At 31.7% G+C, this 23,872-nt stretch overlaps 1 protein-coding gene across 1 annotated transcript in view; it reads right to left on the bottom strand.

Moving 5' to 3' along the window:
* LOC129958984 (vascular endothelial growth factor receptor kdr-like) overlaps positions 1-23,872 on the bottom strand; it is a 73,698-nt gene that overhangs the window by 7,748 nt on the left and 42,078 nt on the right. Inside the window, exons 14-20 of the mRNA XM_056071749.1 lie at positions 22,693-22,797; positions 19,148-19,267; positions 17,494-17,731; positions 14,773-14,977; positions 7,040-7,162; positions 6,880-6,950; positions 2,234-2,374 (exon numbers count right to left, since the gene is read on the bottom strand). Coding sequence (XP_055927724.1) covers positions 2,234-2,374; positions 6,880-6,950; positions 7,040-7,162; positions 14,773-14,977; positions 17,494-17,731; positions 19,148-19,267; positions 22,693-22,797 — 1,003 coding nt within the window. The remainder of the gene's footprint in view (positions 1-2,233; positions 2,375-6,879; positions 6,951-7,039; positions 7,163-14,772; positions 14,978-17,493; positions 17,732-19,147; positions 19,268-22,692; positions 22,798-23,872) is intronic.

Here is a 23,872-nt window from a genome sequence, read left to right as displayed (position 1 = left end):
GAATGGGGGCGTGTTCTTTTCAGTGATGAGTCGAGATTTACCACACATAGTGACACTCGTCGAATCTTCATATGGAGAGAGCAAGGAGCTCACTATCATTCCTCCTACGTAAAAGAAATCGACAAATTTGGAGGCAGAGGAATCCTTATCTGGGGTGGCATAATGTTGGGCAGTCGTACACCACTGCACGTCTTCGATGCGGGTACTGTCAATGCACATCGCTATAGGAATGAGATCCTTGAAACCTATGTGAGGTTGTTCCGGGGTGATTTTGGCCCAGACTTCATATTTATGGATGAAAACGCGCTTCCACACAGAGCCCAGATCATTGATGATTTTCTTGAGGAAGATGATATACGACGTATGAACTGGCCCTCGAGGACTCCGGATCACAATCCTATTGAACATGTTTGGGATGGTCTCGGAAGAGCCATTGCACACCGTAACCCCCCTACTAATACCCTCCAAGAGTTAAAAGCCGCTCTTTTGGAAGAATGGACTTTGTTGCTCCAAGCATTTATCGACACCCTCATAAACAGTATGAAAGCTCGTTGTGATGCCAGTATAGCAGTGCAAGTTGGTCACTTTTCTTATTAGACAAGCTTTTCTCGAGATAAATGCTTTATCTCTGATTCATAATGTAACACTTTTTGATATATCCTGTTTCTTAATTCCCAATTTAAATCTTTTCCATGTTGTTATGTGTCTATGTTCTTTCTTCCATTATAGTGTACCTCTGTGCCAAATTCCGTGTCAACACTGTGAATAGTTTTTCATTTTTCGCAGATTTTATGTTTGTGACCTTAATTTTGGACATGAGTGTAGTTATAGAAGTGAATGTTTATTATTTATCTATTGGGTCTTTCGTTTCCGATGGGTTTTTTCCCCCCATTTCTGAGGTAGTTATATGTCTATTTCATTTTAACTAAAATTAAAACATAAATACTCCCCCCAGTTTATTAAAATACTCGGGTGTTTTTAAATACTTGTGTTAAGAAGCACATTTTTTTTTTAACTAATGTTACTACAATGGAATCTACAATCCAAATTACAGGAATTCGAAATTTTGGATAATCCAAACGGCGTTTTTTTTTAAATTTCTTTGGAAAATTTAATTTAAAAATGGAAATTTATTAAAAAATAATAATGAAGAAGATAACAGTTACAAACCAGAAACAAAGCCAATGTTTGTTCCTAACTTAAAAGAAATAATTGTATTCATATTGAAAAATGAGTACACCACCTTAATTAGCAGATATAAAATCTGTTATCTTCTTTTGATGATTTGAAGCACTCATTATAAAAAGAATAAAAAAAAAAATTAAAACGCCCTGAATATGATAACAATTCTGATTTACTTACACCTTCTACCTGCGCTTCATGCTTTTAGGATTTTGGTTATGACCCCTAGTTGTTTGATAAAAATATCTTTTTCCTTTTTAAACCACTGATAGAAGCGTGCTTTATAAAATTTATAATTATTTATTTAGTTGTTTTTCATTTAAAGCTGTCACTTTTCTCATATAAAAATATACAGTTTCCTAGACTTACGATCGAGCTCCGTTCCTACTGTTAGGTTGTAAATCAGATTTTTCAGTGTTCAACATTATCTTCTTTAAGCGAGTTATAAAAATTATATGCAAAACACACAAAAAAAATTGATATATGAATTAATAATTATCCCACAAAACGCAAAAAATGCATAATATGTACTCTAGTGTATGTTCTGTAATCAAAAATACAACTTGAAATTCCTTTTTATTTTGAAATTTATTTCACTTTGTCGTAAGTGAGAATGGTTATGACTCGAAGATGTACTATCATATACTGATAAGATACTCTTTTGTGTCTTCTGCTCTAATCCTAGTTTTAAATTTTTTTAAATCTTTTATGACTTTTGCGATAGTAAATTGTAAAAGGGACTTCTTTCTTTAAAAATAGAGAAAAAAGCACTTCCGTGTATTTAAACTGAATGAAATACTGTTTTATATATAAATGCATATTACATATTATATATATAAATGCATATTACATATTATATATATAAATGCATATTACATATTATATATATAAATGCATATTACATATTATATATATAAATGCATATTACATATTATATATATATATATATATATAAATACAATATAACTCGCCATATATCACTATTTATAAATTTTCTAAAGCAAACAATATTAAATTTAGTTCTTGTAAAATAACAAATCTTTTTACTTACACATCCTCTGGACAATAATCAGGTCTTTCCATTCTAAATCCAGCGTTTAACCTTTTATAAAATTCTTCATCTATTTCTATCCCTGGATATGGGTTACTCCCAAGAGTAAAGAATTCCCACATTAGTATTCCAAATGACCATCTGGAAAAAACACATAAATATTAAAAATTTACGATTCATATATAAATTATATATACATGAGGATATCATTTATACAATGATATATAGTTAATATACAAATGATATGACACTTTAAATATCCCTCTCGTATATTAATTCAACCGATATGGAAAATACCGGGTTCGAAATTCAGGGGTGGAGAATATACAGTGGCATTAATATAAATGTCTACTCTAAACTCTGCTCAGTAGTTAACTTCTAAGCCGTTAGAGATAGACATTTGCTTCCTGTCGGAGAAATGTTAATAATGTAAAGTATTATATTTAATGTTGTTTGAACCAATAAATGTAGTGGTAAGAAATTATGATGTCTAAATTTTTGTACCTTAAATATTGTAAAATTGTGTACATATTTTCAATCCCATTTGCCATATTTAAGGAAATACTTTTTAAACACCAGCTTTTAAAAAAATTGTTCCCCATTTCTGTGACCGTATTATGAATCGTTTAATTTCATTATTTTAAGCCAATCAACAGCTTCCTCTAATAAGTTCCTCCCTCTTATTGGTGAATTTTTCTTTAAATGGGAATAGTCTAAAACAGAACAGTGTCTCATGCCTCCGTGCTTGTAGCTATTACAATTATTTGAGTGGATATAAAAACTTCATTTTGATCATGATCACAATAGGAAAAAAATAAGCAACGATATAAATTTGGAAATAAGGAAAAAAATACTGAACAAAATCATTCTATTTGAATCGAATTTTGTGGTATAAAAACAATGAAAATGTTTTAAATTTTTACAGCTTATGAAATTAGTTGTATAAGTCCATATATTTAACATAATCAAGTAACTTCCTAAAAAATATGAGATTCAACGAAAATTATTTATCATTCTGATCAAACATAAATTTAATTTAAATTATAGTAATTCCATATTAATTAGCTAGTTACAAAAGAAATATTTAAATATTTTATAACACATCTTTGAATAACAAATTAACTGATGCAGAATCTTTTACTCTGAAATCTAGTAAAGATACTCTTTTATGAAATGCACAGTTAAATACATCTAGGAAATTAAAAAATCTTTGAAAACTTCTAAATCGTTCACCTACATTAAAAAAGTTGTATGCAAGCATATATAATTCCGATATATAATTGTCATATCCTTATAATAATACTCGCAGGAAAAATATTATTGCATCCAGGGACGAATTAAGCTTGTTGGGAACCCCCTTTGCTAATATTCTTGGATCTCTATAAAATCATTATACGTTATGGTGATAATTATACATTATTTCAGTTTGTAAGTTATTACATTTTAAAATATAATTTTAAACACTTTTACACATTTTAATTATATTTTATTAATGATATCTTGTTGTATAATTGTTTACTATTTATTCTTTACAATAAGTTTGATATTTTTGTATTATTAGGATGCATTGAATTCATCAATTATAAAAATATATATGCATTTCAGATTTATATTTATTTGCTAAAGTGTTGTAATATATATTACAAAACAAGATAAAAAATTTTAGCTGCCCGTTTGTCCCTAAGCATAAACAAAGAGTATTCACTGAAGCTGTAAATGATAGTTGCCCTTCTGATATGACTTTTATTAAAAAAATCTTTCTGCAATTAAAATATACCTATATATGAAACTTTGAATCCCTTTATTTTAAGCCAATCAACATTCGCCCCCCCCCAGGAAATGACGTACATTGATTGATAGATCTTTTTCTTCCTGGCAATTATTAAAATGTCTTAAACTGCGATATGCGTAAACAGCAACAATTTACAAAAATTTATCATATCTGGAAGAAACTTTCAACAGATTCTGTGAGATGAGTGTATATGGACAAATTCATGTTCACATATGTCCATAAATTAAGGATAATTCAGATTCACTCGGAATTCGAACTCTAAAATACACATATCATCCGTAAAATGACTACACATATCTTAAAAAATCATATGCTAATTGCAGGAAGCCACCAGATGACACCGATAGTACGTCACAATGACGAGAGTGTAAGAGTGATATATAAGGAATACAGGCAAAGAAGTAACATTGTCCGCAAGCGCTTGATAAGCCTTTCAGTGCAATAGACGCATAATTATGACACAAAGGACGCATTTGGAGGATTTTTTACTTAGTAGAATTACCGGCCGTCTGGAATGTGGGCGTACCCAGCTGGAAATATCCAAGGAACTTGGAATCGCCCAGAGTGTCATTTCCAGGCTTTGGCAACGATTCCAAGATGATGGTAATGTGAGTAGACGTTACAACACAGGTCGCTCCCGAGTTACAACGCCGAATGAGTTTGGCAGTTACTGCCAAAAAAAAAAAAAAACGGAGCACAGCATCAGGCCTGTCTCGACAGCTCTCTTCAACCATTTTTACGACAGTTTCAAGGCAGACCGTGTACAGACGCTTAGGGGAGATTGGTCTATATGCTCGTAGGCCTGTCAGATGTGTTCCACTTACTGCAACTCACTGTCACCTGCGGTTAGCCTGGAGTAGAGAGCATGCATTGTGGACACCGCAACAGTGGGCTTGTATGATGTTTTTCGATGAGTCCAGGTTTAACTTGTAGTCCGATTCTCGAAGGACTTTCATATGGAGAGCGCCAGGTACCCGTTACCATGAAGAAAACATCATTGAACGACACCGTTACGGTGGTGCAGAATTGCTCGTTTGGGGAGGAATTATTCTGGGTTCCAGAACTGACCTGCATGTTCATATTGGAACCATGACAGGCGAAATCTGGACATGCACATCATGACAGGCACACCATTCTGGAACAATATGTAAGTTTGTTTCGGGGCGCCATGGGCGCAGAATTCGTATTTATGGATGACAACATCCGTCCTCACCGTCCAAACATCGTAAACGAATGCCTTCGATCGGAAGATATCACCCGTATGGACTGTCCAGCATTCTTACCGGATTCGAATCTGGTAGAGCTTGCTTGGGATATGCTTGGCCGACGAGTTGCAGCCCGTCAACCACCTACATGTCTACCGGAACTTCGGAGAGCATTTTGATGAATGGTATAAAATCAGATCGATAATTTGATGGCATGCCTAGGCGTTGTATGGACTGTATTGCATCGTGCGGGAGACATACTATATATTAAACATCATACCAACCATGCAATATTGATTTTTGTTAATAGGGTTTTTTTTTTTTTTTGTAATTTGCTCGAGGGTGCAAAAAATCGCAATTTTTATTAATGATATCAAACATATAGCATCTTTTTTGCTCTTTACTTTTTGTTTAATAAATAGGCTTTACAAATAAGTCACATTTGTTTTGCTTCTGACTCTCTTTTCCTGAACTTGCGTTATCCTTAATTTATGGACATGAGTGTAAATTCAAGGTGCTGATATTGTGCTGTTTATGTTTTTTCATAAACTGTCTTGTTAAATAAACTTATTCTATACAAAACTATATATCTTGTTAAGTAGAACAGGTGTTATAAAAATAATGGAAACACCTGTGAATAATAGTGGCATTTTTGAATGCATTAAAATATAATAATAGCCACCAGTTTTTTTAAAATAGCAATGTATATATTCTGGTAGTATATGTTAACTTTATCGAAGTTCTGCAACTCTTGAATTTTTTTGAAAAGCGTAAACTATCGGATCGCTCATTTTCAAAAAGGCCAAATTGTAGGACCCCGTCTAGTTGGAGCAAGTGTGATTGAAACATCCCAACTTTTAGGTGTTTCTAGAGGTACGGTGTCTAAAGTCATGATAGCATACATACAACGCGGCAAGACAAGCTCGGCAAAGCAAAATAGTGAGCGGAAAGAGAAGCTCAATGAAAGAGATCAAGGGGTATTAAAGCGGATTGTAATGTCTAAAAAGCGAACAAGTGCTGCAAAAGTGACAGCAGAGCTCAATCACCATTTGCATTCTCCAGTGTCAGTGATTACAGTTCGAAATCACCTTCATAAACAGAACATTTATGGCAGAGTAGTAATTCCCAAGCGACTTGTCACAGATGTTAATGGAAAACGTCGTCTACAATGATGTCACACTCACAAAACCTGGTCAATTGGTAAGTGGAAGAAAGTAATATGGTCTGACGAATCGTGTTTCACACTTTTCCCTACCACAGGACACATGCACGTTTGGAGTACACCTGCACAAGCGTATGATCGTGATTGTCTCCTTCAAGCTATCAAGCATGGATATGGATCTATCATGATCTGGGCAGCAATGGCGTGGTTTTCTGCTGGCCCAATCGTAACCCTAAAAGGAAGGATCACTGGGGAGAAGTATAGAGAAATTTTAGAAGACCAAGTCCATCCTCGAACTGTGTTTTCTGCAAAAGGTGGAAGTTTTCAGGATGATAATGCACTTATCCATGCAGCGAAACTTTTCCAATCATGGCTCGATGAACACGTTCCAAGCAAGCTTGTCAAAGGAAATATTTTGATAACAAATTCTTCCAGCAAATTTTAAAATAAAGTGAATCAGTGTTCAAAAATAAAAAAATAAACTTACACATCACTTTTTGTTGTGAATACATGATCTCTGATTGATTCGACAGCCATCCACTTGATTGGCAATGGACCCTGGAAAATTAAATTTATTTTATGTAATAATGAAAATGGTTTTCAGTTGCTAAATTTTGTTAAGAATTCATTTCAAGGAGCCAACTTACATCTCCTTTCTTCACATAATTCTCATACTTGTAGCAGTCTTTGGCTAGACCAAAATCACAGATTTTTACCACTTTGTCTTCAGCCAGAAGAACATTTCTCGCAGCCAAATCTCTATGAATCAACTGTTTAAAAATACAAAATATAATGAAATTATCAAAATATGCGTCCTGATTTCCTACTCTATGAACGTCATTTTTTTTCTTTTATTTATGGATTAAAATGTACTGTAAATCAGAACTGATAGCATAGAAACATCTCTGAAATTGTTTTGAAACTTCTGTAAATAATTGAACAGAGAGATAACATTAACGAACAGCGAGTGTCTCGAAAAAATAGGGCAGATAACCCTTTCACGAAAGATTTTTGTATTTTGCATCCGACAACGAACACCTTTTGAAATAAGGAAAGAACGAGGTGACGTAAGGTTTTTTAAAACTTATTCTGACTACCATCAGTTGAAATAACCATGGAAGAAATTAATAGAAGAAAGTGGAATGCTAAATATTAACTAGAGACTTAGGGATCAGGGACAAAAGATGATATAGGGCTCTTTATTATTGTTGATCCCAAACCCGTGGTCTCTTTACCTCTTTACCCGGGGCACTCTATAAGAGGGCCCGATTTCTTCTGTCGTAATTACAATCGTGGCGGAACACAAACGTGTTATTAGAAGCAGCAGGAAATTCATCAGGCAAAAGGATGAGAATAGTACTCGCTTTATTTTCTAAGCGATGAAAATCTTTTTTTTTTTTTTTTTTTTTTTTCTTATTGTTCAGTACATTCATATCAAAGTGCACTAAATATGAGAACTGATAATTTAATGACATTTTCGGAATTATTTTTAAATGTATAAATAATTCTACAATGTAATAACATTAGCGGACAATGCGGACCTCGAATAAATATAACAACTAATACTTTTACAAAAAAACTTTTGTATTCTGTGTTCGCCTACGAACATTTCTGTACACAAAGATAAAGTAGCGTTTCTTGAAAGATTTTGGAATTCAGTTTGACAGCCATCGGCTGAAACCATGACAGGAGAGATAAACTGACGAAAGTAGGACAGAAAAGTGTTTCAAGGACCAAGCGGAAGAATGAGAACAGTAGAATTTGTGAGAATCTACCGCTTCCGGCTAGTTCAAGAAATATATGGTGTCTTTTATTTATTACGTTACTGTTGACTCTCTTATAATATTGGCTATGTTTGTATAGAACTTTACTGGAATAAAATATTTATTATCTAAGATATTTAAACTTACGGCCTTAATTATACTCGATTTAAGTTTTGTAAAATTTGAACGAATGCAAGCAAAATGATTGATTAAAGTGGGAATACTGAGAGTCGGAATTAAATCATGATAATAATATTAGTCATTAATTTTCTTCCAAAATAAATATTTTATAATTTTATTTATTAATGTTTTCAATAGCTTTCCCTGAAAGCTTTGATTTATTTTTGGGTAGATAAAATTCATTCTTCATCATCATCCATTTCTAATGTTGTGATCACACGATTTCCAAATTTAATTTGAATTTTTCTCATTGATTTTAGCTCAAGCTGTCTTGATTTCATTTCTTTTAATTTTAAAGTTTCAGAACAAAACTTATGATCGCTGAATTCTTCCATGTCTTTATTTACAACCAAGCTTAAAGAAAAGCCTTTTTTATTTTTATAAAAATAATTTTCCAAAACATTTTACACCATTTATTTACGATTATGTTTTTAATTCTTAATAATATAATGGTCTATTACTATGTAGTGTAGCGTTGTATTATAAAATATTAAAGTACATATATAAGCATTTCTAGCCATCTTTTATTTTCATTGAAATATCATCCACTTGAATACAATAATTAATGTGTAAAAAAATTCCACTCTGACCCGCCACTAAGACACACGGAAAAATCTGGATGACATGATAGTCACGACAACATTGGTGGGAACTAAGGTTGAGTTCTAAGGGCCATCACCGGCCACGGTACAACCCTTCCCTTGGGAAGCATGTCCTGCCATCGGTAAGGAGGTAACCAACACCACATCGTTTCTGTATCCACCTATGTGGTGAGAACCATCATATCGGAACTTCTGATCCTCTTATCTGAATTGTCCCCATTCGGAAATTCGAAAGCAAAAATAAAATTGAAATTGAAAAGTATGAACTTTAACACATTGGTGCCCAAATTCAGATCATAAGTTAGAAGAAGGTATCTTGGATAGCAATTATTTTATTCAATTAAAGTTTTTAACTCACTTAACCTATATCATAAGAGAGCCAACAGTTGCATAGCAAATAACAGAAATATTCGTTTTTCAGCTACAAGAATAATCTGAAGAATGGCTAAAATGTGAGATCTTATATTTCCATAATTACCCATCCAGTAAAGAATATGTTTACTACGCAAAATTTTACAAATTTCATACAGATTACCATGCTGAAAATGGGTCGTGATTATAGTAGTGTCACCAAATCTCATATTTGTAAAAGCGTGAATTTTAAAGCTCAAGAAAGAATTTATGTTTTGCAACGATTTTTACATAAACTTTGTAGATTAACTATATACTATTTAAGCCCATTGTAGGTCACGCCATTCGGCATTTAAACCCTCCTTTCAAGAAATTATAAACAATCATCTTCATCAGCTTTCTAAAACAGAAGATTCAAAAACATCCCTAAAGCTATGCTATCATAACATTTGCATCAAAAGCTCAAAATGGTGAATGGCAGTGGGTAGTAAAATACGTTTACTACGCGTCGATAACGACATCATTACCAGCTCTTTCATCCTGCCCCGCCTTAATCGCCCCTCCTGCATTCCCTCCACAGCTTCATGATGATTGCTTTCAGGAAAGAAAGAGTTGGGAGCAAAGGAAGGTGAAAAGAAATATATGATTTAGATGATAACAGGGATTGGTAAAATTGGTGCCAAATAGCAATAGTATGTTACAAAATTTGTTTGAGATAGCTATGAAGAGTATAAGAAAAATTAAGAAAATTTAAAGTAGAATGGGGAAAGGTTGATTCGTTTTTGTCGAGTAGCAGCATGTGGATACTGAGGTATATATTCCAATTCTGACAACTTAATCGATATTGACTTGTTCATTTTGGAACCCTAAAAGAAAAGCGTTTTGACGCTTTGACCCCAGAATGTCCGAGAGGTGAAGGACTCGGCTTTTTTCCCGATTTCCCCTGAAAATAATTTATTTTGAGTTCGCTTAGAAAAATTGCCGATCTCAAAAGAAGATTTGAAGAAGTCGAGATACCACGAATCGACGAGCTAATTGCGTTGTTAGGCTTGGTGATATATTGGATGATGATGACGTTCCTTCACAGCCAAAGGAAGGAAATTTTAACTGCAAAGTATGTGATCATCTTTTTCCCATCGAGGAATTTTATTTAACCATGCACTATAAACTTATTTTATAGTGAAATATGAAGGCTTCTTGTGCCATAATTTATTAAAGAAAGGCTTATTTACAAAAACTTATAAGAATTTACAAGTTGGATCGTATTCCTTTGGCCGTCATGACAGAACAAGCTCCAATTAGTGCGAAGCCAGAAAAGAGAAGAGTTTTTTCGTCTGCAAAAAGATGGAAACAAGTTGCAACAAGTGCCTTCTTTGGTCGAGTAAGACTTTTTCGAAACGAATTTGCAAAAATCGTGTGAAATCGACCAAGATTCATCATCTAAAGAGGGCACTTATCAGCTGAAGAGTTTTCGATCAATGGACAAAACTATCAACTATGGAATTCACTATGGAAAGTCAAATACTTTTTCAAATTCGAGATACTCTACAACTAAGAGCACCAAAATGACCTAAGTCATTAAGATTAAAAACATTTGCGAATGAACTCAGCTAACACAAAGAAGAAATTAAAAAGACTTTGCCATGTTTCTGGCCAGTCTCAAAGACAATATTCTTCAAATACCTATGGATTATATAAAACAAGAAAAGGCATTAAATTCTACATAAATCTAGTAACTCTCATCTTTCTAAAAATCAATGAAAATTAAGAAAAACACACTTTTGATCTGATACAATTCGAGTGCCTATCGAGAGCGATGGATACATCACTAAGGTACAGTGATTTTTCGGTTCGCTTTATGTTCTTATTAATTCATTTTTTGAAATAAACTAAAATGGTTAAAATCTATTTGAATAGTTTGGTAATGTATACTATTTATTTCTTGTACTCTGGTTATAAGCATAAAGAGCTTCATTGCTCCAAACTTATTTTTTTATTAAAATATTTTATCAATAGGCATTAAATTCTTTCATAGCTTTGATGCTAAGAGTTCAGATTCAATTCGGGCTAAAATTCTTTATTCAGAAATTAAAATAGGAAAATACCAACCTTTAATTGCTTCATCTTATATGATGTTATGTTTAATGTAAAGAATCGCGACAATAGATACTTCATATTTCGGCGGGCGTACATGAAGTAGATTGATCAATAGACTTTTATGCTATCTACTATGTATTCACGAATTAAACTAGTATGTATTTTCCTACTCCTCTAATTGATATCTATAACCTGAAAAAATAATAATAATGCAGAGAATGTCTTTGGTTATGAACAGAAACTATTTCACTTTCGAATAACAAAATCTGCCAGCGATCATCATGAAATTTATTGTTAATTTTTCAAAATGAAAAGAGACATTATATTTTAGTTAAAATTATCTGTAAATTATTATAGGCTAGACCCTTGTCATTTTAATACTACGCCTGGTTCTGCATGGCATATAAATATGCGCATGCTGGGAACCCAATTAGAATTATTTACAGATTCTGACCCTTCCATCGGCTTTCTTCAGTCTTTGAAATAATATGTCTGTGCAAGACGACAATATAAGGTATAAGAAAACTTTAATATAAAAAAAATTTGGGTGAATATCAGATCTCTGTGCTTTGAGTGGCATTATTAAAATTTCAGATGTGTTTGAAAATTTCGGCGAAGATTTTTGAGTTTCTATCGGCTAGACCTTTGTCATTTTTATACTGCGTCTGCCTTAACATGGCAGATAAATATGTTCATGCCTGGAATCCAGTTAGTATTATTTACAGGTTCTGACATGCATTTATTTACAGAAGGTGGAGTAAGAGAAGGAAGGCATCGCCATGATCTGTCAGTGATACAACAAGGTAAGCAATATGCGACATTAAATCTTTCAAAATATATTTTTATTTAGGCTTTAAAATGTTTTTTTCTAATAATTTATATGGATGGGCTATGTCTCAGTTATTATCTACTCATTTTTCCCAATGGATTGGGGAATTGCCTTGCCAACTACTGGATATCCCTATTAATTCCAAAGTAGAATATATATTAGATGTAAACCTCGATTACCCATTAAAATTACAAAGCATTTCACTGTGTTCAAACGATTATCCATTCGCGGTCGAATCTTTAGAAATTGCATAGACTATGCTTTCTTCCAATTCTAAGAAACTAATGCAAAAAACTGAATTTATAAGTACCAAATAATAAAAAATTAGTTCCAATTTCAATACCGAAAAAAGGTATGTTTTGCATTACAGAAATCTAAAACAGTATGTTTCATCAAGTTCAAAAATTATTAAAATACAAAGAATTTTAAAATTTCATCAAAGACTTTGGTTGCAAAGATGTATATATATCAATACAAAACAAAGAAAACACGCATAGACTACTTTCAAAAAAGGATCTTTCTAATTTTCTTGATAAAGGAGAGTCTCTTTTCGAACATTTTGAGTTGGTGGCAGATCGCTTCAGTTTTCAGTCTGGATCTTAACATGAACAGCAGGGCTCTAAACGAATACATCAATATCGATTGAATTGTCGAAACTGGAATAATTACTTTAATATTTCCCTGTTGCCATACTACTCTGTCATAATGTTTTCTTATAATTTTCTTCATTGCCATCTTAAACAAATTTTGTCACTTCCTGTTGCCTTCCGAAACCAATTTCGACATTTCTTATTGCCATGTTCTGTTGCCATCCTGCTCACCTATATATTTCCTTTGTTTTAATTACAGCTTTTTATTGTTTTAAAAGCAACCATTTTAAAAAGGAGGAGGGAGGGAGGAGTAGAGAGAGTGAAAATGAAATCGGGAAGGAGGAATGGATATAAGTGGGGCGAGAAGGGGGTTATCAAAGAGTTACAGTCATCGCCATTGTCAGTGACGCAGTACTCAAATTCATTACTTTCTAATGACAACTGAACATTAAACTTCCCAACAAAAAGATTCAATTTACACCGAAGTAATCGATTTTCTTTTTTTTAGAGTGAAGTTAACAGGCCCAAGTTTTCTCCGAATGAAAATTCGTCGAGAATTGTGCTTTATGCTGAATTTCGGCCCCAGTTTTGCTTCGCACCCAAAGTAGAGTTCATCGATCCAGATAAACCAACTATACGTTGAGGGAGAGGAATGCTGTAGACCTTCAGGCATGAATGTACTTCATTGCTAGGCATTTTATATCTCATGGAAATTCTTGTTCTAGAAACAGCAGGGAGTCCCGGTTAACTGAATATCTCAGTACCTATTCATCTAACGCCGCATATCAGCGATCAGAAGATGTCGTTATGACTTCAGTCAGCTTGGATGACTTTAATCAGCAACATTCCTGATGATGGTGCCATAGTTTGGAATTGATTCCATAACCTTGATACTACCATTTTAGACACTCTTAAGCAATCAGTGACTTTTGTTTGATACCGACCAGCTTGAAGCTTGCTGATGGCTTTCCATCTCGGACCTCTATCTAAACGATTCCAAGAATTCAAAACGCAAGATTGTTCTAGAAATATCCGGCATTATGTAACCGTTTTTAGTCTCATTTATATTTCTAAAAAAAAAATTGTTCTCATTTATTTTCTTACGCCACTGTCTCTTTGTATTAGACCTTTAGGGACAAAATTTTATTACAATTATTCGAAATATCACATCTCATATTTTCAACTTTAATTTTGGACACAAATGTATATCTGTGAAGAGTTTCTTGAATCAAGTTCTGACAGAATTTGCAAATCATTTGACCTTTACATAAATGATTTCTGTTCTGAGTGTTTTTAGTGCTTTTCTGGATATTCTATTAAAGAAATTAATAATATTATTATAGGGAATAAAAAGAATGGAATGTCAAGAATTATACTTATTGACGAAACTAAGAAAGATATGAATTATTATAATTACATGCAAAAAATATGTTAAAAGAGTCATGGAATTATTAAATTAATTTTTGAATCTCCGGAATGAATTTTTCTTAAAAAATTGTCGTTAACAGACGATTCAAATAATGAACATCTTTGAACGGATAATTTTCGGTAATTGATCACAAATCGTGTTTATGCTATTAAAATATCAATTTTTTATACAGAGTTAAATTTTGTAATATTTTTACTATAGTTTCATTTAAAAATGCTACAAATAAAATTAATTTTAAATTTGTTAGAAATGCTTTAAAGTTTTTAGTGAATGTAAGCTGTAAAGCATTTTAATTTTATCTTTATTCTGTTGTATATCATATTTTATTTCTTAAATTTGTTTCAGACTAAGAAGTTATTTTATTTTTATATATTTAATAGTTAATCATTGAATAGAATTTAATTTTTTCTATGCTTTTTTAAAACAAGATATTTTTCTCAGTATGTTGGAGTAACATATCATATATCCATTAAAAAAAGATTTATTCGTTAATATATGTAACGGCAATTCTTGATTGTTTTTATAATGTTCAAAATTACCTTCCGTGAAGCCAAATAGTCCATACCACAAGCGCTCTGGAATGCAAAACACAAGAGATCTGATGTGGTTATTACATGCTCTTGGCTGTCTACCCGACAGTAATATCGGCTGTCGTTACTAGATGAGCAACTCATTGAACGTCCGATAATATGACTACTGCAGGAGCCCTTTGGATCTGAGCTTACAATACTTTGCACTCTTTGTCTGAAAGAAAGATATTAAAATAAAAATAAAAAAAGTTTCTCCTGTGAAAAATGAAATTCGTACCCTGCCTTGATTTATTGAAAATCCACTTCTTATGGGCACATATTAGAATATTTTATGTTCGTTTACCCAATGCTTTTTTTAAATCTGATACAGAGCTGAAGTGATATGCGCATTTAAATTAAAAAATGTTGACTGAGCAGTTTTCCAGTAGGTTATAAGTAAATGTTAATATTTTGAGCTATAAACTTTTTCAAATGTTCGCAATTCTGAAGAAAATGCGATTCCTTTAAAACAGATGCCGATTAAATAAAACAAGTTTCTTTACAAATTGAGACAAAATAAAAACATACATTTGTACAAATGTATTTATGCAGTTTTTTTTTCAATGTACGAAACAAATAATTTCGCAGAATGATTCGAGAGAGTCTCAAATAACTTACGTTCGATCAAATTTACCAAAACAAACCATTTTTATATGGTAATATAAACGGGGAAAGATCACGTAGGCCTATTAAAATATATTATTTGACCTAACGTGAATTAAATAATCCAGTCATAATTATTTTAGTCAAAGATGAAGATAAAGTAAGATGGCATTGTATGACTATCCGAAAGTAACAACCACACTTCAGTGCGCGATATAAAAAAGAAAAAAGTGTCTATTTTGCATCGTAAAAGGACTCTAAAACAAACGCGTGCTTCAGTTTGTCCCGTAACATGTAAATAACTCCACAACTAAAGAGTATCCCAAAATTAACGCAAATTTCAATCTGTCGCCATTCGTGCAGTAAAGTGTTGGCAACCTTATTAAAAAAACCATTTGACAGCTGATAGTTAGGGTTAGTAAACATGGGGCGTTACACGACAGAACAACGTGTTTTCATTGTTGGTTAATATTTCAAAAATAATAAAATTCTAGCAGCCACAATTCGAAAATTTGAGAATTGGCCCCTTAGATCGTGTGATTTAACCCCATTCTATTTCTTTTTATGAGGTTATTTGAAGTTAAAGATCTATGCCAACATGCCCACAATCACGCGTGCTTTGAAGAAGGAAATTCAACGCTGCATCAACGAAATTCACCCATTTAGATAAGAGTATATTAAAAGAATGAACGTATTGAAGTATCTGCAGGTTTCCTCATCTTGAAAGTGAACATTTTTCAAATTCCTCAACTTTTGAAATACACCACATTTCTCCCAAAAGAAAAATAAGGAAAATCACAGGATTTCCTTAAGCTTTTCGAATACAGACAACAGTAGTAATAACACCTGGAACATCTCAAAGTGTGATTAGAAGAATGTGGAGTAGTTTCTAAGATAATGGTAGAGTGTGAAGAAAATTCATGAAGGTTCATCCATTTATCCAACAACAACAAATGACAGCTACTCGATCTTCCCAGCAAGAAGGATCAATCGCAATCTTTCTGCCAATAGACGATGGATATGCACCGACATAATGAAATCAGATCCGTCGCGTTGGACTGCATACTCGGCCAATGGCATACATTCCATTATTTGCCGAATACCAAAAAAACCATAGAAAATGAGCTTATGTACATCATCATCATCACAGTGATTGATGATCAGCTTTTCTTTTCTCTGATGGATTATGTTCAGTTTGTATCCTGATAATCATCATGCCCTGATTTGGCATTGCATGAGAAACATGGGAGAGCTTACGTGCGAGAAAGTGGCTCCTTTAATGGTGGTGGAATATTGGTGTGGACTGGTATCGATACTAGTGTTTGTGCCTAGTTCTGCATTATCAGAAAATATTGCTGACTACTGTCAAATATCAAAATGTTACCTGCAGCCTGCATTGGAGCAGCCGGAAACAACTTTTCATGGACGATAATGCAAGACTTCACAGTATGCATCTCGTAAATAACATGCTTCAGAAGGCAGTAATCGAATGCACGGATTCGCCTACAAGTTTTCAAAACCTGAATCCTATTTAATCACTCGTGGAATGCACTGGAACGATCTCTAGAGAACCGTAGAATACCTTCCATAATACTTCTTCGATTGGAAGTTGCCCTGGAGTAAGAATGGTGAAGGCTTTTACAAGAACAATCAGATAATTTTTTTTAACCCTTATGTCTGTCGGCGTGATTTAGAAATCTTGGATCATCATATACCTTAATGAATAGTTAACGTATGGCATTCTCGCCCAGTTTAACGTGCTTCTGGTCACCTCCCTCCACAATCAATTATGCAACTTGTTACTCAATCACGATAATTGAGTTTGCATCTCATTTGTGAAATCGAACAAATTTCTTTGACTTGTCATTTGCTTGTCTGATATTCTTGTTTCAGAAATAGAATCAAACGCTTCTTTGTTTTATATCTTCATATACATTTTGAATTATTCCCTAATTTTTGTAAGCAGGATAGTTATAGAAACAACAACAACTACTTACAAACTATTAATTTATTTCTAATGCGTATTATTAATTTTCGTAAAAAATTTAGATCAGTAAACGATGTATTCTTTAAAAAGAAATGCATTACCTATAATTGGGATTATCCACTGCAAACACTGTAGATCCTGAACCAGACGAAGACATAAAAGTATCAAATCTAACTTCCGTGAAGCATGTTACGCCGCTGTCAAGCGGTGGGCTATCTGATAATGGGACAGGGCTTCTATTATATAGATCCGTCTCATTAACAAATTTATCCCGATGCCGAAGAAGATAATTACGAAGATTTCCATACTTGCAGTATTCCACCATTACTAAAAGTTCACCTGAAATTAAAAATACATTATCACTATATTTGGCTAGTAAAAAAGGACTGGAATATTTGGGAAAGATTACTTCATCGCGAGAAGCTTTTATTTTACAATTCCTATTTTTAGATGGGGAAAGTGAATTTTCCCTCCCACCCGATTACGTAACAATGGTGCCGTAGCTATTTAACGCCTCCATGACCCACACGGTTCCCAAATTAATGTCTGCGATAGTTTGATCATTTAAATTTACCGAATATCGATAAATTGGATGAAATAATTCTATATTCTCTGTGACGTACAGAGGGTAAGTGACGTTCGAGTCGTAATATTTCTGTCACTATCAATCGTCATCAATGGCTTAACAAGTGCAAACGGCCCAAGGGACTTGATTTTATTAATCTAATTACTTTGCTTCCTTATCATATACGACTTTAAAAATTAAATTAAAATCACTTACGCTTTGTTTAGACGGTGCCCCTTAAAACTGAAGCCAGGGCATTTACACTCTCTGTTCTCTAACCGCTATTCAACTGTTTAAATTCATATGGATTGGTTGTGACAAATAATTTAATAACACATAACCTTTATTTGGAGAAATATCTTTCAAACTGTCATTAAACTAAACAGAAGGCAATGCCTTTAATAATATTTATAATTCTCACATTAAGTCGCTGCTTTAAAATAATCAGGAAATTATTCGATGATCTGCCTTCAGTCTAAAATTCTTTTTTTATGTGGGGGGAGGTCATAATTGCAATGGTGGACATACTTTGTTGGCATTATATCCTTTTTGTTGTTAAGGGTAGGATCCTTATAATTGTAATGGGACGGTCATCATCATATTTGTATAATTTAATTTTTAAATGCGTAACCAAAGGAATAAGTATTAAATAAGGAAGTTAAATGCCAAAGGAATAAGTATTTAATAACAAATTGAAAATAACTAAATTTTTATAATGACTTTTACAAAGAGCCACGCTTTTTAAGAGTTATCTAGTTAAAATGCGATATTATCATTAGTAAAGACAAGGAATATGATAAACCAAAGAGACTAAAAACATCTAATATTTGCTTGATTGGATAACTAACATATTTCATTCACTAGATGAAAGGGTTTAGAAACACAACCAATAGTTTACCGGCATATAAATCATTTTATTAGTTTATTAATTGTATATTATAAATATTAATTTACGCTTGAAATTAGAATAATGATGAATCTGGAATGTAATATACAATATGACTAGTTATCAGTCATACCTAACTAGTCATCAGGGGTATCTAAAGAGAGAAACTGTATATATACATACGGAATAAAAAATTTGCCTACTTAAAAACTCTACAAAAATTATAACCAGGCTTTATTAAATTGCAAATCATAACCAAAATGCCGATATCTTTGTTAAAAAATTCAATACCAATTCTCTTTACCTTTTTCAATATTCTTCGTAACAGCACCCATGAGATTAACAATATTAACATGATGACCCAAATGGATTAGGATCTTTAGTTCGGCAGATAATGCTCTTTGTTGGTTGATATCAGCTCTTTCTGAAATAGATTTTTTATATTAAATATTTCATTGTGCAACTTATTATCACTAGAAGACATTATATTATAAACACCATTCCAATCTTATTTTTATTCTAAACATCAGGAAGTCATTGAAATATATATATATATATATATATATATATATATATATATATATATATATTGTATTTCAGTCAATAAGTGTTGTAATCAATCCTTTGGCAACTTTTGCTCATTAAATAACTTTCAGGGTTTCCGCGACTGTTGTAACCTTATAGCATTATATTCAATTGTTTTTATATTACATTGAAGACATCACTTTAAAGTAATCACAAACTTTACAATCGTATATATTCTACATATTTTCATTCTAAAGTTTTATATTTAGAATTGTAAAAGAAATAAGTAGCAAAAAAATATTTTTTAACTTAATTATTTTTATTTATTTATTTAATTAGCAATTAGGACCTGTTATGAAGAATTTTTAAAGACTCGTATCAGATGGTTTGTTATAATTTCTACATAACGTTTACTTTATTAAACTCAATATTTTAAATAAATAATTTCATTCATTGCAAGTCTTTAATTTTAGTTTATCTTCCTAATTCTTTTATATTTAGAATGAAAAAAGTTATTGACAGATAAATTCGAAGTCCTTGCCATTAGGAAATTAATGGTCATATCATGTAATTGATGATTTATAAAAAAGTTTCTGTCATAAAAACTTATTCTAAAAATAGCTATCTGTAAAATTTACTCTTGAAAAATGTACTAGTTTTGAAGATAGTTAATTTCTTATTTTTACATAGTTTTATAGTTTTCCTTCAAAAAATTATCGTTGATTTACTAGAGGTGTTTATATTCTTGAATTATTCTTAAAAATTTATAAAAAAAGTTGCTGCAATTTTCTTACTAACCATTTAACTCTGTCTGTATTAACAGGAAATGTTTAAAAAATGTTTGTTCTGAATTGTGTAATTGCTTATAAAACCTAAGATGACAGTTTTGAGATCTTTGATTTCAATATAAAAATAGAAAGGCAAACATGACAGACATTGCAAAATGAGAAAAATAATTGGAGTATATAAAAGCTAGCGAATATATTTTTAGTTTTTTCTATTTAAGATTTGAAGGGTCATTTCGCATTTAACATTTTTAAAGAGAGACAAACAAATAAAATCAAATGCATATATACACGTAAGCACCGAGAAAGTTACTAAAAATAATTTACATCCATGTGAATAAATTATATGTAGCAAAGCTCATGAATTTATTTTCCGTCTCTTCAATTTAAAGTTTGAATACGCACCTCGCCTTTAATATTTATAGTGAGAGGTAAACAAATATAGACAAATACACATACACCTTTGAGTACAGTAGAAAGTACTTAATCCCTTAGCATACAATGACAACTGTGACTCACGCATCTAATGACAGAAGTTTTCATTTTAAATCTCCAATTAGTTTGGTTTGATTTAGTTTTATGGCGCAAGAGCCATCTTTGGCCATACTGCGCCAACTCCAATTAGGTGGAAGCATTAAGCAATTTAAAATGTAAAAATCACTTTAAACGCTTCATTATCTTAAATGCTTTTATATTTTATAGGAATTAAATTAATAAAAATATCCTAAATAGGATGTATCGTCTAATTAGGAAATTGGGTAAATTCGTTGAACAAGAGGTTATAGTAACGTCCATGCGAAACTATAGTCTCGATAAAATAATTTCAAATGACTGATTTTACTTTATTAATTTTCTAATACATGCTAAATACTTTTAAGATTAAAATGGCAACAGTTATTAAAAGATAATTCCTCTTACAGATACAATTATTCGACATTTAATACAATTTTGTTGTAATTGCATGTTTCTGAATGCGTTCTTAAAATACATAAAAAAGAACATGTTAGTAAATATGTTTTTAAATTAAATGAAAGACAGAAATAATAATCAACGGAATTGTGCATGTCTTTTTGCACACACTAATACTCCATTAAAATGTTTCCTTTCTGAATTTAATGTATTAGCTATATTATCAGAAACCATAATATTTTGTTTTTTTAAAATATGAATGTTTTGTTTTACTTTAAGCTTTAAGAGACATATTAAAGCTGAGAGGTGTTGTTTTCGCTTTACTTTTACAGTGAACAATTTACATTTACTTACAGAAGGTTTCGACTTCCGTGTTTATGAATAAGGTAAGGCGGGGAAAGCCAGTATCGATTTCACATTACTAATTTATTCTGAGTTTGAACGCTTCTCCTAGCTTTAATTTCCTAGTTTTATTTTATTGTAACATATTAAAATGTTCACTATACTTTATCCTTTGGATTGCTGCATTGATGGTTTGAAGGCTTAAGTATACGAAATACCTTTGCTAAATAAGAAACATCACCCCTTTCAATTTTAAAAATTCTGCAAGAACTAACTAAACTTTTGAACATGCGGTTCCAGGTTCATACCAAAGGTAAATATGAACCAGAACTATCCGGATCCATTGGTTTTGAAAAAAATCAATTTTTTTTTTCTTCTTATTGTAAAAATTGAAATTTGAGATCATTGGAGTTGCTTTTTAAATGACGGTGGTCCTGCCAGTGCGTGGTTTCCCCAAGTGAATTTTGGACATTCAAATGAGTACATATTTATAATTTTTTTAGTTCTCAGTGTTAAAAATTTGAAATTGAATAAAAATTTCGGTGTATCAGTGCCATCTTTACAGTGACATAGTTACTTTTACTGAAATTATAAAATTTCATTTACCAGAATAGCTTGAATCATATGGTATATCAAGCTGTAAGCAGCAAAATTCTTTTCTTTGATGTGCAACCTCTTTCCTCAATTACTCTAGTATAACGGGAGTTCTGAACAATGTGTTGGAGAGAAGACATATTTACCAAATAAGTAATTTAGAAATTTTCCTTATCTACATTTTAAAATATATAAAAAGGGGTGTCTAGATGTCTCAAATATCTATCAATACTGCCTTGCTTTATTTAATTATAATTTAATTTATCATTCATTTTAATTTTGAAGTTGAATAATGCAGGTAGAATTATTCATATATATTTAGCTATGTATTATATTTATATATTATATATTAAGACTAAATGGTTCGTTAGCTTGCAGTCAAAACTGTGGCTCAGCTACTACTAAGCCAACAAAGTAAGACTATCACGTAAGGTTTTATTTCATGTCCAAGTCTAACATTTAGAGAAATACAAAGATGGCTTCAGGAAATGAGCTGACTAAAGATTAAACAATGTATAAAATGTTTAAAGAATTTATGAAAAGCTTTTTCTCTTTTGAAAAATTTCAGTAAAAATTCTTTTTTTTCAAAATACATAAAAGAATTTCATTTTAAGTATTGAAATGTGAAAAATGTACACATTTTCTTTTAAAATCTAATTTATAAAACACGACATGTTTAAATACTTAAAATCACCTTTTAACATTTTAACAGCAACTGTAGTTGATTTTTCGTAATCGTTTAATCCAAATGCTTCAGCTTTAATGACTCTTCCGAAAGCACCTTGTCCAAGAGTTCTTCCTACATGGAAAGAAGTTTTTGAATCATTAAAACAGCTTTGTTGTTGTTGCTTATGAATGTTTGGAAAACTGAAAATAATTATCAAAAATAAAAGGTAAATAATAATTATTATTATTATTTATTAATTATTTTAAAATATTTTTTTAATTCAGAAGAAACATTGAAGATGATTAAGTTAACTTTTGATTTTAAAAATAATTCAGATTTAAAAGCATGTAAAGCATTTCGGCATATTTGATTATTACAATAAATTTGGATGTAAAAAATTTAATATTTAGAATGCACGTCAATATCAATCTTTATGGAAGACTATTAAAATTGACTGTTTTAACGCAAATCGGAAAATTATATTTTAAAAAATTGATTGAATAACCAAAATCAAGTAATGAATCTTTTGACAAAAAAATCGAAAACATTAAAAAATCGAGGGAGGCTAATATTAATTTGCCTAAGTTAGAAGAATTAAATGTTTTGATAGTATCGTATGATTAACAAGGATGAAGGAACTGGTGATTGTTAAAATTTCTAGAAATCTTTACTTGGATGTAAGTCCTTGCGATTATGATTTGATTCTAGAAGAAGGAGCTACTTTTGTAATTCTCTACCGAAATGCTCGTGAAATTCTTAAAGCTGCAGAGCACTCCATCCGAATCATCAGTGGAGCCGGTACTGCTTCAGGCGTTCCACGATTTCAAAATCGCTAAAAACAAGTTGCACACAACGCTATGGATTATATCGGAGAATCTACTAAAAACTAACAGCAATAAAACGAAAGCAGCAATAATGTTTTATTGGCGCTACTTATAGTGCAATATAATATATAAATTACCTTAAAAAGAAACATCAAATTTCATACTTTCGCTCAAATGAAAGACCACCAAAAACAATACACCTCTCTCAACGGAACGAAATAATTGGCAAAATTCTCAAACACACTACACATATTGCGTATTCTGCAGTAGAGTCGAAATTTTGGCTGTGGTTTTTTGTTGTAATTCAAAATTTCATTTAAGAGACTTAAGATGACTATGTGAAAAGAAAAAGCTCGAGTGAGCATAAAAAAAAAAAGTTTTGC

Source organism: Argiope bruennichi, chromosome X1 (assembly GCF_947563725.1).
Source record: "Argiope bruennichi chromosome X1, qqArgBrue1.1, whole genome shotgun sequence".
Classification (NCBI taxonomy): Eukaryota; Metazoa; Arthropoda; class Arachnida; order Araneae; family Araneidae; genus Argiope; species Argiope bruennichi.
The sequence above is the reverse complement of the archived record's forward strand: the minus strand, read 5'-3'. Positions and strand labels throughout refer to the sequence as shown.